At 46.1% G+C, this 15,153-nt stretch overlaps 1 protein-coding gene across 3 annotated transcripts in view; it reads left to right on the top strand.

The window, feature by feature from the left end:
* The window catches only part of RBBP6 (RB binding protein 6, ubiquitin ligase), a 38,111-nt gene extending 34,926 nt beyond the window's left edge, over nucleotides 1–3,185 (top strand). For all 3 annotated transcript variants that reach the window (XM_040440703.1, XM_040440705.1, XM_040440706.1), the window contains one exon: nucleotides 367–3,185. In XM_040440703.1, coding sequence (XP_040296637.1) covers nucleotides 367–2,059 — 1,693 coding nt within the window. In that variant the 3' untranslated portion in view covers nucleotides 2,060–3,185. The remainder of the gene's footprint in view (nucleotides 1–366) is intronic.
* The last annotated feature ends 11,968 nt before the right edge of the window (nucleotides 3,186–15,153 follow it).

Below are 15,153 nucleotides of genomic sequence, written 5' to 3' on the forward strand. Positions count from 1 at the left end.
TATATAGAAATATAAATTGTGGGTGACATTTATGAAAACTGATAAAGAAAATTGGCTTAGTTGCCCATAGCAACCAACCAGATTTCATTTTTCAGACCTTCTTTGTAAAATGAAAGGTGGAATCTGATTGGTTGCTAGGGGCAACTAAGCCAGTTTTCTTTTACACCTGTTTTGATAAATTTCTCCCTTATTTCTGCAAATGAAACCCAGGCAGATCCAATTAGACTTGTTCAGAAGTGCAAACTTGCTACCTATATGTTGGCGATTAATGATTTGTATTTATTGCATTTGGGTATACGTCTTCACACTGTGCTAGTTCTATTTATTTCGTTTGTACTAATTTATTACATTTTTTTTTTTTAACAGCACAAGCTCCACAGGTGGGAGTCCTCTCCGGAAAGCAGAAGAAAAGCAAGACAACAAAAGAACGGTTATTAAGACCTTAGAGGAGTATACCAATGATAGTATGGAACCAGCAGAAGATGTCATCATAATGATTCAAGTTCCACCGTCAAAATGGGACAAGGATGAATTTGAGTCTGAAGATGACGATGCTAAGGACTCGCAAGGAACATCGAATTCCGGGAAACCAATGAGTGTTGTATCCAAACCAGCATCTACTGTAATTTTACCAGAGAAAGAAGTGAAGCAGGGAAGTGATGGAACGCCACAAGATGCCAGATCCACCAAGGAAACCAATGTTTCCCAAACCAAGAACAGATCAAAAGATAAAAATAGTCCTGCAATTGACAAGGACTCTTCCGATAAAAGAAAAGGAAGTTCCCAAAATGACAGCAACCAACAGTCCTCAAAAGAGAAGTCATCTGAAAAACAGGAATCGGGACGTGGCAGTTCCAACAAAGACGTTACTCCAACTCGCGAGAAGAAGTCTGATCGTGGAGACAGCAGAGATAGAAAACAAGAACATGAGAACAAAGAGAGGGATAAGAAGGAACATGACCGAGACCGAAAGACCGAACATGAGAGCAGAGATAGAGACAAAAAGAATGATCATGACAAGAGGCAAGACCACGATTCCCGTGACAGAAAGCCTGAACACGACAGTAAAGATCGGGAAAGGAGGCAAGAACATGACGGCAAAGAACGGGATAGAAAACAAGAACATGAAAGCCGAGAGCGAGAGAGAAGGTCTGAGCACGATGACAAGGTAAAGAGGCCAGACGGTGATAAAAAGTCAGATCATGACAGTCGGGATCAGAGTGGTTCCAGGAGAAGAGATGAGCGACGAAAGGAATCTCCTCTCAGGAACAAAGATTCATCGTCCAACTCCCAAAAAGTAAAACCCAGAGACGACTCTAGAGAACCTAAGAAAGTTCCGAGAGACTCTAAGAGTGGCAGTCACAGTCCTGGTCAAGAGCGCAGGCCAAGGGCTGAACAAAAGTCGTCAGACTCAAAGCGACAAAGCAATACTGATCAAGTGTCATCTGACAGAAGCAGTGAAAGAGGGAAAGAGAAAGTCCCATCTAAATCAAAAACTTCAGAAGACACGAGCGATAAAAGATCATCACACCCTAAACGTCCCTCACCAGAAGTAAAAACGGACAAGGAAGCCTCTGACAAGACCAAGGGTCCTCAAAGCCGTTCTACACGGCTCTCCACAGACTTGACCAAAGACACGGATGAAGCTTCATTTGTGCCTGATTACAATGAAAGTGATAGTGAGGCCTCTGTCAAACAAGAAGACCCTCAGGAAACTAAAAACAAGGACGATGAACACACACAAGCTACAGATACGGGTAGTGGTAACTTGCCTGCCACTGGCCCAAACAGTCCAGCCGGCAGCCACAGCCCTGGCGACTCCGGCAGTCGCAGCAGCAGCGTCAGCTCCACAGGCAGCCCAGACAAAAAGAAAAGGAAGAAGGAGAAAAAGAAACACAAGAAGCATAAAAAACACAAGAAGCATAAGAAGCACACGGGCAATGAGTCAGAGACTGAGAAGGGCCAGAAACACAAACACAAAAAAAAGAAATCCAAGAAAAGTAAAGACAAAGAGACTGAAAAGGAGGACACTAAAGCCAAACCTCCTGCGACCTCGTAGTGACAGCTCGCCTGCCCTTCGTCTCCTGTATTCATTTGTAAGCTATCTTGCAGTGTAAATAACTGAAAACTGTGCCACACCTAATATATTGATTCTTTGACTTTTACATCAGAGCTTTATAAAGGAAATATTTGTACAGAAATCTGTGTCTTGTGACCATATTGCAAATACTTTGGTTCTTTTTTTATATTATTTATCTACTAGGCATTTAGCCATGAATTAGATGAAAATGAGGGTGCTGTGAGCTTGGGGCGAGCTGTGCCAATGTAGCCTGAGCCTCAATATCTGCCCTGCAAGATCAGCAGCTTGGGATGCCATTAGATGACAGGATTGGCCCCAATGTTTTTTTTTTTTAAGTTTTTTTTTTAAGGTCACCCCAGATACCACTTGCCTGCCCCAGATGTTCTTGAGGTTTAGTCCAGATACCACTTGCCTGCTTCTGTTTCTTTTTTTTTTTTTTTAGGTAACCACAGATACCACTTGCCTGCCTTGGTGGGTTAACATGGCAAACGACTACAGGCGCCAGTCTCCTGAACTCTGCCTGTATGGCCCAAACCATATGTTACTACACTTTACAAATTAGGAGCAAGGACTGCTGTCAATTCCAAAGCATGAGTCTGCACTTTAGTAACTTTACCCTCCTGGGCATGAGTGGGAAGGAGTGTGACGTGACCTCTCCCCAAATCTGTACTGTATATAGTGATTCCAATTTTTTTTATACATTTCCTAATCTGTTCTAAGAGCGATCAACAAAGCAGTCTATGGGAGAATTTATTTTTTTTTCATCCGTGCAGACGTGGGCATGTCATTGTGTTAAAGGACATTCACTATGGTTTGCCCACTTTTTTTTTTTATTTTTTATTTTTTAACCTCGACTTTTATTTTTAATATACATAAAAAGTTTGTTTGCTGAAATGACATACTTTGTGCTGATTTTGAGTTGCGTGTGACCTGGCTGCTTGAGTCTATCCGTCATCAGAGCTCGCGCAACACCCTGAGAATTCGGAATGAGGCTTTGGATGTAAATGGCAAAGAAAATCAAAATAGGACACAAAATGAGTAAAAGCAACACTTTATGCAAACTACACTTGAAGGATACGTTATAATACCATCTACTGTAAAGTAATAAAAATTAGTGCCTATTTCCTTCTAATCGGCTTGTTAGCGGCGTCCGTTTTACTGCAGGGTAATCTTCCTGTGGTTGCACATAAACACTTTATAATGACAGGGGCCCTACTACACAGGGCAATTTAATCAGTATCTCCTGCATAGTGCATTAGGCATAGGTACCAGGTGGAGATAGGCTGGTAACAGATTTAGGGCAATGTCTTTATTTCAAAGTGACCGCTGCACGATGCAGGGATCATATCATGAATGTGGAAGAAACAGTAAATTGGATTTTACTTTACAGACCAAGGGACAAGTCCTTATATCTAACCCTGCGGGCGCTGCTATCCATGGCTTTCTTTGCACTTTTTACCAGCTGTACAGCTTTTGGTTTGATTTTTTTTACTATCTTGTGCATTTTCCTTTTTTTTAATCCTCATAAGAACTGGCACTATGCAGGGAAGGTAAAGAAATGTGATGTCCCCTTGTTTGAAACGATTTGTAAACTAGAGAATGAGCGACCCTACCTCAGATAAAGCCGTGTAAAATAATTTTTTTTTTCTTCTGTGAATAAATGACAATGAATTTAACATTATCCATGCCAATCGTCTGCATTTTTCATCTGTGAGTGGTCAGCCTCCTGATTTCACTGAATTGTAGGCTGACCAGCAGGGCTCTACAGTATATTCACTTCGGTGGTGCAGCCTGTTGAATATGCGTTCATTGACAGAAAAATACTGCACCCAGATAGAAAACCCAGCATGCAGTTATACCTCCGACAGGTATGTAAATGATTACAGGTGTCGTCTGATTATACACTGGGTCTTGCCACAAGAGGGTGTAAAAGTGCTTCCCCTGCTGCCATATACAAATGCTTTCAGGGGCTACTTTTGGGTAGTGTACCTCCTGATGAGGGATTGCTGACTTAGACATGCCTCTATGACGCACTTGAAAACATTTTGCCCAGTTGACAGACTTTGAGAGAAGGCACATTATAGGACAACTGAGGTTGTTTTAACGCCCTAAAATAGATCAAGAAAGGGACCCGCTCACCACTGTCCCCTCAAGGTAGGTGCTCTAGTCCAGAAATTGAGACACCCCTGAAAGAAAAGTCTAAATGGTAAAATGTAATGGACTGGCACTCATATATGGAATATGAACATGGTTTATTAAATAAAATGAATTAGGGATATTGTCACCTGTCACAAATAAATTTAAAATAAAATACAATATTAATACAATAAATCATATATTAAAATCTTAAAACATCAAAAATATCCAATGGTGCAGGAGCCGATGGCACTTGATGTCTCTGGACCTGTGAGGTCCTGGCTGTTAAATTCAGTAGACAATAGTGCCGTCGGTTTCTGCAGCCCTGAATGGTATTCCCTTTAAACAACAATTTCCATGTGCTACTCCAACACTCGCTGATTGGAGTCCCGTATATTGGAAATATCCCGGATCCACAGAATTCAGTGCTTTCAATGCGCTGATGTTTTTAATAAAGCAACTTTCAATAAGGCAGTGTATCTTTGTCCACAATATCTTAACACTGTTGCAAACCAATGTTAATAATCAGCGCTTTGAATAGACCAATAATTCCTCCAAAGCGACTTTCCAATAGGACAGTGTAACTATGTCCGCAGTTAACACTGTTGCAGACTAGTTGTCTGCTGTTTGTAATTGCCGGCAAAGTAAGTTCTTAATAGAGGGCTAACCGCTAATTCACTGTGTGTTGTTGCACACAAGTGTACTGCCATATAAAAGTTGATAACTCAGTTCATTCCTCATGTAACAACAGCAGTAATTGCCGTGATCGGTTTCACTTTTTATAGAGGGATATTACACCTCCTGTATGTTTCCCCACAGGTGAAAGTTGCTTTATTAAAAACATCAGCGCATTGAAAGCACTGAATTCTGTGGATCTGGGATATTTCCAATATACGGGACTCCAATCAGCGAGTGTTGGAGTAGCACATGGAAATTGTTGTTTAAAGGGAATACCATTCAGGGCTGCAGAAACCGACGGCACTATTGTCTACTGAATTTAACAGCCAGGACCTCACAGGTCCAGAGACATCAAGTGCCATCGGCTCCTGCACCATTGGATATTTTTGATGTTTTAAGATTTTAATATATGATTTATTGTATTAATATTGTATTTTATTGAAAATTTATTTGTGACAGGTGACAATATCCCTAATTCATTTTATTTAATAAACCATGTTCATATTCCATATGAGTGCCAGTCCAATATGTTTTAACGCCCTGCCTAGCTGTTAGGAGATGTTGGGAGCAGTGGTTACGTGAGGACACACATGGCGAACGGGCTCCTGACAGACCATTAGTAGAGGATCGTTTGATTTACCGACAAGCACGAGCAGCTCCCACAGTTTTGTTGTCCACTTTCATTATACACCCCTGTCTTTGCCCAGGGCGCTTAGCAGAGGGAAATGTGGTGTCATGGCACTCATTACATATCCTGCCATTGACAGCCAGCCGATGTGTAGTGAACCTGGACTCATACAGACTGGAACCGTATCCTCTTTAGTGACCAATCCAGGTTCTGTTTGGGATGCGAGTATAGAGGCCTTGTGGTTAGCGCTTCAATCCAGTCTCTGATGTGGAGTGACACACTGCTGATGTGGTGATCTGGGAAGCCATTACATATGACAGCCGATCAACCCTAGTAGTGATACGAGGGACACTAACAGCTCAGCGATATGTGCAGGACGTCCTGCCTCCACATGTGTTCCTCTCATGGCCGGGCTGACAACTGGTATTCTTCAGCAGGATAATGCTCGCCCACACACAGCAAGGGTTTCCCAGGAATGTCTCCTCCAGATTACACTTCCTTGGCTGCCCGGTCCCCAGATTTATCAGGCTGGAGGCCGTTATCCCATCCTGTATCCAGGCTGGAGGCCGTTATCCCATCCTGTATCCAGGCTGGAGGCCGTTATCCCATCCTGTATCCAGGCTGGAGGCCGTTATCCCATCCTGTATCCAGGCTGGAGGCCGTTATCCCATCCTGTATCCAGGCTGGAGGCCGTTATCCCATCCTGTATCCAGGCTGGAGGCCGTTATCCCATCCTGTATCCAGGCTGGAGGCCGTTATCCCATCCTGTATCCAGGCTGGAGGCCGTTATCCCATCCTGTATCCAGGCTGGAGGCCGTTATCCCATCCTGTATCCAGGCTGGGGGCCGTTATCCCATCCTGTATCCAGGCTAGAGACGGCCCAACAGGGTCTAGGGGCCTCCTTCAAATTGTCCAGTTTCCACCAATAAACTTCTCTATTTGCTCTAATATTGTAATCACTTCCATAACGCATTACATCCGCATATACAGGTGAAACTTGAAAAATTAGAATATCGTGCAAAAGTTAATTTATTTCAGTAAACGGTACTTTCACACTTGCGGCGCTGCAAACAGACAGCATTTGTAGACTGATCCTGATGCGGATCCGTCTTACAAATGCATTGCAAGAACGGATCCATCTCTCCGCATGTCATCCGGAGAAACGGATCCGTTCTATATGTTTTTTTTTCACATTTTTACCGGTCTGCGCATGCGCAGACCGGAAGGACAGATCCGGCATTGCGGTATTTTTAATGCATTTCAATGTAAATTAATGCCGATTCCGGCAACTTATCCCGAGTTTTGGTCACGTTATTTCCTCCGTCCAAAACGCCGTTCAGTGACTGAACTGAAGACATTCTGATGCATCCTGAATTTTTCTCTATTCAGAATGCATGGGGATAAAACTGATCAGTTCTTTTCCGGTATTGAGCCCCTGGGACGGAACTCAGTGCCGGAAAAGAAAAACGCTAGTGTGAAAGTACCCTAATGCAACTTAAAAGGTGAAACTAATATATGACATAGACTAAGCGAGATATTCAAGCCTTTATTTGTTAATTTGGATGATTATGGTGAAAACCCCAAATCCACAATCTCAAAAAATTTGAATATTGTGAAAAGGTTCAATATTCTCGGCTCAAAGTGTCACACTCTAGTCAGCTAACTAATCCATAACACCTGCAAAGGGTTCCTGAGCCTTTAAATTGTCTGGTTCAGTAGGAATCACAATCATGGGAAAGACTGCTGACCTGTGCAGAAAACCATCATTGACACCCTCCATAAGGAGGGAAAGCCTCAAAAGGTACTGTATTTTTTCGCCCTATAAGACGCACCTGCCCATAAGATGCACCGAGGAGGAAAATAAGAATTATATTTTTTTTTAACCAAAGGTGTTAAAATTTGAGTTGAGCGGACATCTAGATGTTCAGGTTCGACCGAAATTGAAAAAAAAAGTTCGCGTTCGGGTCCTGAACTTGACCCCGAACCCCATTGAAGTCAATGGGGACCCGAACTTTTGGGCACTAAAATGGCTCTAAAATTGTCCTGGAAAGTGCTAGAGGGCTGCAAAAGGCATACAAATGTGCTTAAGAGCATGGCAACTGTTCTGCAAACAAATATGGATGGGGAAATGACTTAAAATAACAAAATACAGAAAAATTAAAAATAACAATCTGGATCTAGGAGTAGGAGGTTGAGGAGGTGGTGGATGGGTTGACGTGGCGGTGTAGGTGGACTAGGTAGCCAACACTGATTTGTGTATTTTTTTTTTTTTTTTTTTAATTGGTGTATCCCCAAAAATATTGGGACATATAACAAAATAAAACACAGAATAAGTGCACTTGAGTACAAGAATGGATGGTTGAGGCTGGTATAACTGTCTATTCTGCACAAGCTACGGACAAGTCCTGTGGGATCCATGACTGGTTCATTTTAATAAACGTAAGCTTGTCCACATTGGCTGCGGCCTGTGATAATGCTCTCTGCCGTGCTAAACACACGTTCACACTATACACTGGCTGCAGTGCAGGTCAGCACCTCCAAGGCTGACAAAGCTTTTCCACATTTGGGCCATACTAACCCTGCCTTCTCAGGTGCTGGTGGTGCCCCAGCTGCGTTGGCGACCTCTTCCTCTGCCTTCGCTTTGTGCTTCCACTGTGCCCCCGCTGTCAGGTGGGAATGCTATCATCAGCGTGCGCTTGCAGTCGCGCATCTTCCGATCAGTAACAGATGTTTTCACTAAATTCAGTTCCCTGTCAGCAATGCAGAGCAGGGGTTCATGTCACCCTGCAATAGAACAGAGGATTTTGAGAGATTTAGGCCCCTGTCACCCAGACACAGCAGGGGTTTGTATATGCCAAAAATGGTAAAATGTCACCCGACAATTGAAAATAAGAATTTTTTCAATTTAGGGCACTAAAATTGGCACTTTTTTGCATTAAAATGGCTATAAAATAGTCCTTGAAAGGGCTAGAGGGATGTAAAAGGCAGTAAAATGTGCTTAAGAGCATGGCAACTGCTCTGCAAACAAATGTGGAAAGGGAAATAAGGCTACTTTCACACTTGCATTTTTCTTTTCCAGCATAGAGTTCCGTCACAGGGGCTCTATACCGGAAAAGAACTGATCAGTTTTATCCCCATGCATTCTGAAAGGAGAGTATTCCGTTCAGGATGTCTTCAGTTAAGTCATTTTGACTGATCAGGCAAAAGAGAAAACAGCAGCATGCTACGGTTTTATCTCCAGCGAAAAAAACTGGAGACTTGCCTGAATGCCGGATCCGGCATTTTTCCCATAGGAATGTATTAGTGTCGGGTCCGGCATTTAGAATGCCGGATCCGTCCTTCCGGTCTGCGCATGCGCAGACTGAAAAAATAAATAAATGCCGGATCCGTTTTTTTGCTGGATGACACCGGAAAGACGAATCCGGCATTTCAAAGCATTTTTTCGACTGATCAGGCATTTTTAAGACTTAAGATTAGTCTTACTAATGCCATCAGTTGGCATACGTTTTGCCTGATCCGGCAGGCAGTTCCGGCGACTGAACTGCTTGCCGGATCTCTCTGCCGCAAGTGTGAAAGTACCCTAACTTAAAATAAAATAACTAAAAATTACAAATTATTAACCTGCAACTCAGAGAAGGAGGTGGATATGGAGTCGGAGGTTAAGGAGGCGCAGCAATGGAGGAGGAGGTAGCCAACAATGTTTTTTTTATTTATTATTTAGGTAGCCCCCAAAATATTGTGACAAAAAGAAAACAAAGAATCATTGCACTTGACTTGAGTACAAGAATGTATGTTTGATGGTGGAGTAAATGTCTATTCTGCACAAGGTACAGACAAGTCTGGTTCATTTTAATGAACGTGAGCTTGTCTGTGATGACGCCCCCTGCCGTGCTAAACACACATTCAGATAATACACCGGCTGCAGGGCAGGCCAGCACCTTTAAGGCGTAAAGGGCAAGCTCAGGCCATGTGCCCAATTTGGAGACCCAGAAGTTGAAGGGGGCAGACCCGTCATTCAGTAGGTGTAGGCGTGTGCACACATACTGCTCCACCATGTTGGTGAAATGCTGCCTCCTGCTAAGACATTCCATATCAGCTGGTGGTGCTGGTTGTTGTGGCGTGCTGACAAAGCTTTTACACATTTCGGCCATGCTAACCTTGCCTTCTGAGGTGCTGGCGGTGCCCCAGCTGCATTGGTCACCTCTTCCTCTGTCTTCGCCCTGTGCTTCCACTGTGCCCCCGCTGTCAGGTGGGAATGCCACCAGCAGCGCGTCTACCAGCGTGCGCTTGTACTCGCGCATCTTACGATCACGCTCCAGTGACTGAAATAAGGACGGTACGTTGTCCTTGTAACGGGGATCCAGCAGCGTGGCCACCCAGTAATCAGCACAAGTTAGAATGTGGGCAACTCTGCGGTCGTTGCGGAGACACTGCAGCATGTAATCGCTCATGTGTGCAAGGCTGCCCAGAGGCAACGAAAAGCTGTCCTCTGTGGGAGGTGTATCATCTGTGTCCTCTGTTTCCCCCCCATCCACGCACCAGTGATGGCCATGAGCTGGTCTGGCTGCCACCCTGCTGTGAATATGGTTCCTCCTCCTCCATCTCCTCCAGAACTGTGCCCTGGCTGGACAATTGTGTACCTTGGGTTTGTGGGTGCAGGAACCCACCCTCGGAGCCACTTGGGAATGACTGGCCGGAAACCCTACGAAATGATCCCTCTTCCTCCTCCTGTGCCACATCCTCTTCCATCATCGCCATGAGCGTTTTTTCAAGGAGGCATAGAAGTGGGATAGTAACGCTGAGAACGGCGTTATCGGCACTGGCCATGTTGGTGGAGTACTCGATACAGCGCAACAAGGAACACAGGTCTCGCATGGAGGCCCAGTCATTGGTGGTGAAGTGGTGCTGTTCCGCCGAGCGACTCACCCGTGCGTGCTGCAGCTGAAACTCCACTATCGCCTGCTGCTGCTCGCACAGTCTGGCCAGCATGTACAAGGTGGAGTTCCACCTTGTAGGCATGTCGCATATGAGGCGGTGAGCGGGAAGGCCGAAGTTACGCTGCAGCGCTGACAGGCGAGCAGCAGCAGGGTGAGAACGCCGAAAGCGCGCACAGACGGCCCGCACTTTATGCAGAAGCTCTGACATGTCGGGGTACTTTTTAAGGAATCTCTGCACCACCAAATTCAGCACATGCGCCAGGCAAGGGATGTGCGTGAAACCGGCTAGTCCCAGAGCTGCTACAAGATTTCGCCCATTATCGCACACCATCAGGCCGGGCTTGAGGCTGACTGGCACAAACCACTCATCGGTCTGTTGTTCAAGGCCCGTCCACAGCTCCTGCGCAGTGTGGGGTTTGTCCCCCAAACAGATAAGTTTTAAAACTGCTTGCTATCGTTTACCCCTGGCTGTGCTGAAGTTGGTGGTGAAGGTGTTACGCTGACCGGATGAGGAGCTGGTAGAGGATGAGGAAGCAGAGTAGGAGGAGGAAGCAACAGGAGGCAAACTGAAGCGCCCTGCAATCCTCGGTGGTGGAAGGACATGCGCCAAACTGCTATCCGCCTCAGGCCCAGCCGCCACTGCATTTACCCAGTGTGCTGTTATGGAGATATATAACGGCCCTAACTGTGCTTACTGGTCCACGTATCCGTAGTCAGGTGCACCTTGCCACAGATGGCGTTGCGCAGTGCACACCTGATTTTGTCCCCTACTTGGTTGTGAAGGGAAGGGATGGCTCACCTGGAAAAGTAGTGGCGGCTGGGCACGACGTACTGTGGGACAGCCACCGCCATAAGGCCTTTAAAACTATCCGTCTCCACCAGACGGAATGACAACATTTCAAAGGCCAATAATTTAGAAATGCTGGCATTCAGGGATAGGGATCGCGGGTGGGTAGGGGGTTACTTCCTCTTCCTCTCCAGCGTTTGGGATATGGAGAGCTGAACGCTTCCGTGGGACATTGTGGAGATGCTTGGTGACCCAGGTGGTAGTGTTGCTGGCAGATCCTCTGTTTGCGGGGTGGCAGGTGGCACTGTCACTCCAGAGGTGGATGAAGAGGCCGCGACTGCAGCAGAAGAGGAAGCAGGAGGAGCCAGAGACCTTTCTTGGTTTTTGAGGTGTCTACTCCACTGCAGCTCGTGCTTTGCACTTAAATGCCTGGTCATGCAGGTTGTGCTCAGGTTGAGAACGTTTATGCCTCGCTTCAGGCTCTGATTGCACAGCGTGCAAACCACGCGTGTCTTGTCGTCAGCACATTGTCTGAAGAACTGCCACGCCAGGGAACTCCTTAGAGCTGGCTTTGGTGTGCTCGGTCCCGTGCTGCAGTGGGCAGTAGGAGGCGTACTGTCTAGAGGATGGCCGTTCCGCTTTTGCACCCTGCTCCCTCTTCTGCTGGTGGTTCTGTGCGACCACCGCCTCTTCCTCCGAACTACATCGGTCACTCGCATGACCTTGATTCCATGTGGGGTCGAGGACCTCATCATCCTTCACATCATCTTCCACCCAGTCTTCACCCCTGACTTCCTTGTCGGTCTGCACGCTTTCGAAAGCCCCAGCAGTTGGCACCTGTGTTTCGTCATCATCCGAGACGTGCTGCGATGGTCCTCCCATGTACTCATCTTGAAAAATAAGTGGTTGGGCATCGGTGCGCTCAATCTCTTCCACTTCTGGAGCAGGGCTAGGTGGATGGCCCTGGGAAACCCTGCTAACAGAGTCATCAAAAAGCAGAAGAGACTGCTGCATGACTTGGGGCTCAGACGGCTTGGCTGATTTGCAAGGGGGTGAGGTGAAAGACTGATGGACATCGGCTGCAGGTGCCAACTGTGGTCTTTCAGCAGGAGACTGGGTGGGAGACAGTGTGAAGGAACTGGATCCACTGTCAGCAACCCAATCTACTATCGCCTGTACTTGTTCAGGCCTCACCATTCATAGAGCAGCATTAGGCCCGACCAAATACCGCTGCAGGTTTTGTCGCCTACTCGCACCTGAGAAAGGGGTTTCACTTTTGCTTGTAGCTGGCACAGATCGACCACGTCCTCTCCCTGCAACAGGAGCTCCACCAGCAGCACCACGACCTGGGCCACGTCCCTTATTTGACGCTTTCCTCATATTTTTTGAATTTAGGATCTTGCCCTAAATGGGTGTTTAATTAATAGTAAAAAAGAACGACAGTATGTAAAGGGTGCATCTCACACGGCCTGAACCAGACTAGGCCTCAATTAAAGATTTCTTTTCACAAAATGGCTGTATTTTAAATGGCTGTATTTCAAATGCCTGATTCAAACCCCTGTATGTAGAGGGGGTATCTCACACGGTCTGAACCTGTGTAGGCCTGAAGTAAATATATCTTTGCACAAAACGGCTGTATTTCAAATGGCTGTATTTCAAAATGCCTAATTCAAACCCCTGTATGTATAGAGGGGATCTCACACGCCCTGAATCAGTGTAGGCCTGAAGTAAAGATTTCTTTGCACAAAAAGGCTGTATTTCAAATGCCTAATTCAAACCCCTGTATGTAGAGGGAGTATCTCACACGGTCTGAACCTCTGTAGGCCTGAAGTAAATATATCTTTGCACAAAAAGGCTGTATTTCAAATGCCTGATTCAAACCCCTGTATGTAGAGGGTGTATCTCACAGGGCCTGAACCAGTGTAGGCCTGAATTCAATATTGGTGCACCAAATGGCGGTATTTTAAATCTCTGAATGTAACCCAAATGTATTAAGGGTGTATCTCACAATGACATCTGCATCAAAGGCTGCCAACTACATTTTTGGCGCCCAAACAACTGTTTGTTTAACAACTGAATTTGACAGCAGTATATAAGCCTGTAATTTCACATGTGCTGATGCTGCAAGGCCTAAATAGTGTTTTTTGTCAAATAAGTGTGTTTTTCAAACCCCAGAAAATGATGGGTGTATTTCTAGCTTAAATTGCACACTGACTAATATAGATGTTGTAGATTGCACAAAAAGTCTTTTTTTGCTAACAGAATATGAATGCTGTATATATTAAACTTGAATTTAACACTTGCAGATCTGGCAAATACTGTTTTTTGAAGAAAAAAAATGTCTTTTTCAAACCCCAGAAAATGATGGGTGTATTTCTACCTTATATTGCACACTGACTAATCCAGATGTTGTAGTTTGCCCCAAAAAAATGGTGATTTGCAATGTCCCAAAAGCTCAGATGCAGTGCTGGTGCACTGAGCATGCATAAAATAGCCGCCGCCACCCACCTAACTAACAGAATTATAAAAGTTAGTATTTTTGGTCAATGAGCTCAGGGCAGGGTAAAACGATAGTGCCCTGCACCCACACAACTATTTGTCTGTAGATCGCTGAGTTAGATTCTCTCCTATTCTCTCCCTGAAATCACAAGTCCAGAAGCATCCTCTCCCTACACTTGTATCAGCAGAGTGACGTGCAGCGCTACGTGACCCAAGCTTTTATAGTGGCTGGGTCACATGCTGCTCTGGCCAATCACAGCCATGCCATTAGTAGGCATGGCTGTGATGGCCTCTTGGGGCAAGTAGTATGACGCTTGTTGATTGGGTGCTGTGCAGCCTTTCAAAAAGCGCCAAAAAAAAAGTGCCGAACAATGAACCCGAACTTTTACGAAAATGTTCGGGGTCCAAAAATCCTAAAGTTCGGTACGCTCAACCCTAGTTAAAATAATGTTGACACATTATGGGGGGGGGGGGGGATCTGCTGTGACATACTGTTATGGGGGGGGGGATCAGCTGTAGCGCACTTATGAGGCGATCTGCTGTGGCGCACTGTTATGGGAGGAATCTGCTGTGATGTACTGTTATGGGAGGGAATCTGCTGTGGCGCACTGTTATTAGGGGATCTGCTGTGGCGCACTGTTATTAGGGGATCTGCTGTGGCGCACTGTTATGATGGGATCTGCTGTGAGGCACTGTTTTGGCGGGGGGGGGGATCTGCTGCTGACACACTTGTGGGAGGGGGATGTCCAGTGATAGGCTTTTGGGGGACACTTTATTAGGGGGACATTGTAGGTACCTTTTGCCAGTAGTTTAGCTGCACTCCAGACAGCAGCACAGTCACCAGGGGACACAGGTACACAGGAGCCAGGCACGTAGGAAGACGTAAGGGCAGAGCAGCCGTGTGTGACAGGAAAGGCTGCTCCCGCCCATCGTCTGCCTGCTCCAGCGCACCAGCCCCTGGTCTCCCTGCTACTGTGCATCTGCCGGCTCACACACATGCTCTCCTACTTCCAGCGCAGCACATTCCTTCAGCCATACCCCCCACCCCCGCCGGGCTCTCCAGCAGCACATTCCTCCAGCCTCCCACCGCATTCACTCTGCAGAGTAAGGGCTCTTTCACACTTGCGTTGTCCGGATCCGGCGTGTACTCCATTTGCCGGAGGTGCCCGCCGGATCCGGAAAAACGCAAGTGAACTGAAAGCATTTGAAGACGGATCAGTCTTCAAAATGCGTTCAGTGTTACTATTGCAGCCAGGACGCTATTAAAGTCCTGGCTGCCATAGTAGTAGCGGGGAGCGGGGGAGCGGTATACTTACCGTCTGTGCGGCTCCCGGAGCGCTCCAGAATGACGTCAGAGTGCCCCATGCGCATGGATGACGTGATCCATGCGATCACATGATCCATGCGC

This window comes from Bufo bufo, chromosome 7 (assembly GCF_905171765.1).
Source record: "Bufo bufo chromosome 7, aBufBuf1.1, whole genome shotgun sequence".
Classification (NCBI taxonomy): Eukaryota; Metazoa; Chordata; class Amphibia; order Anura; family Bufonidae; genus Bufo; species Bufo bufo.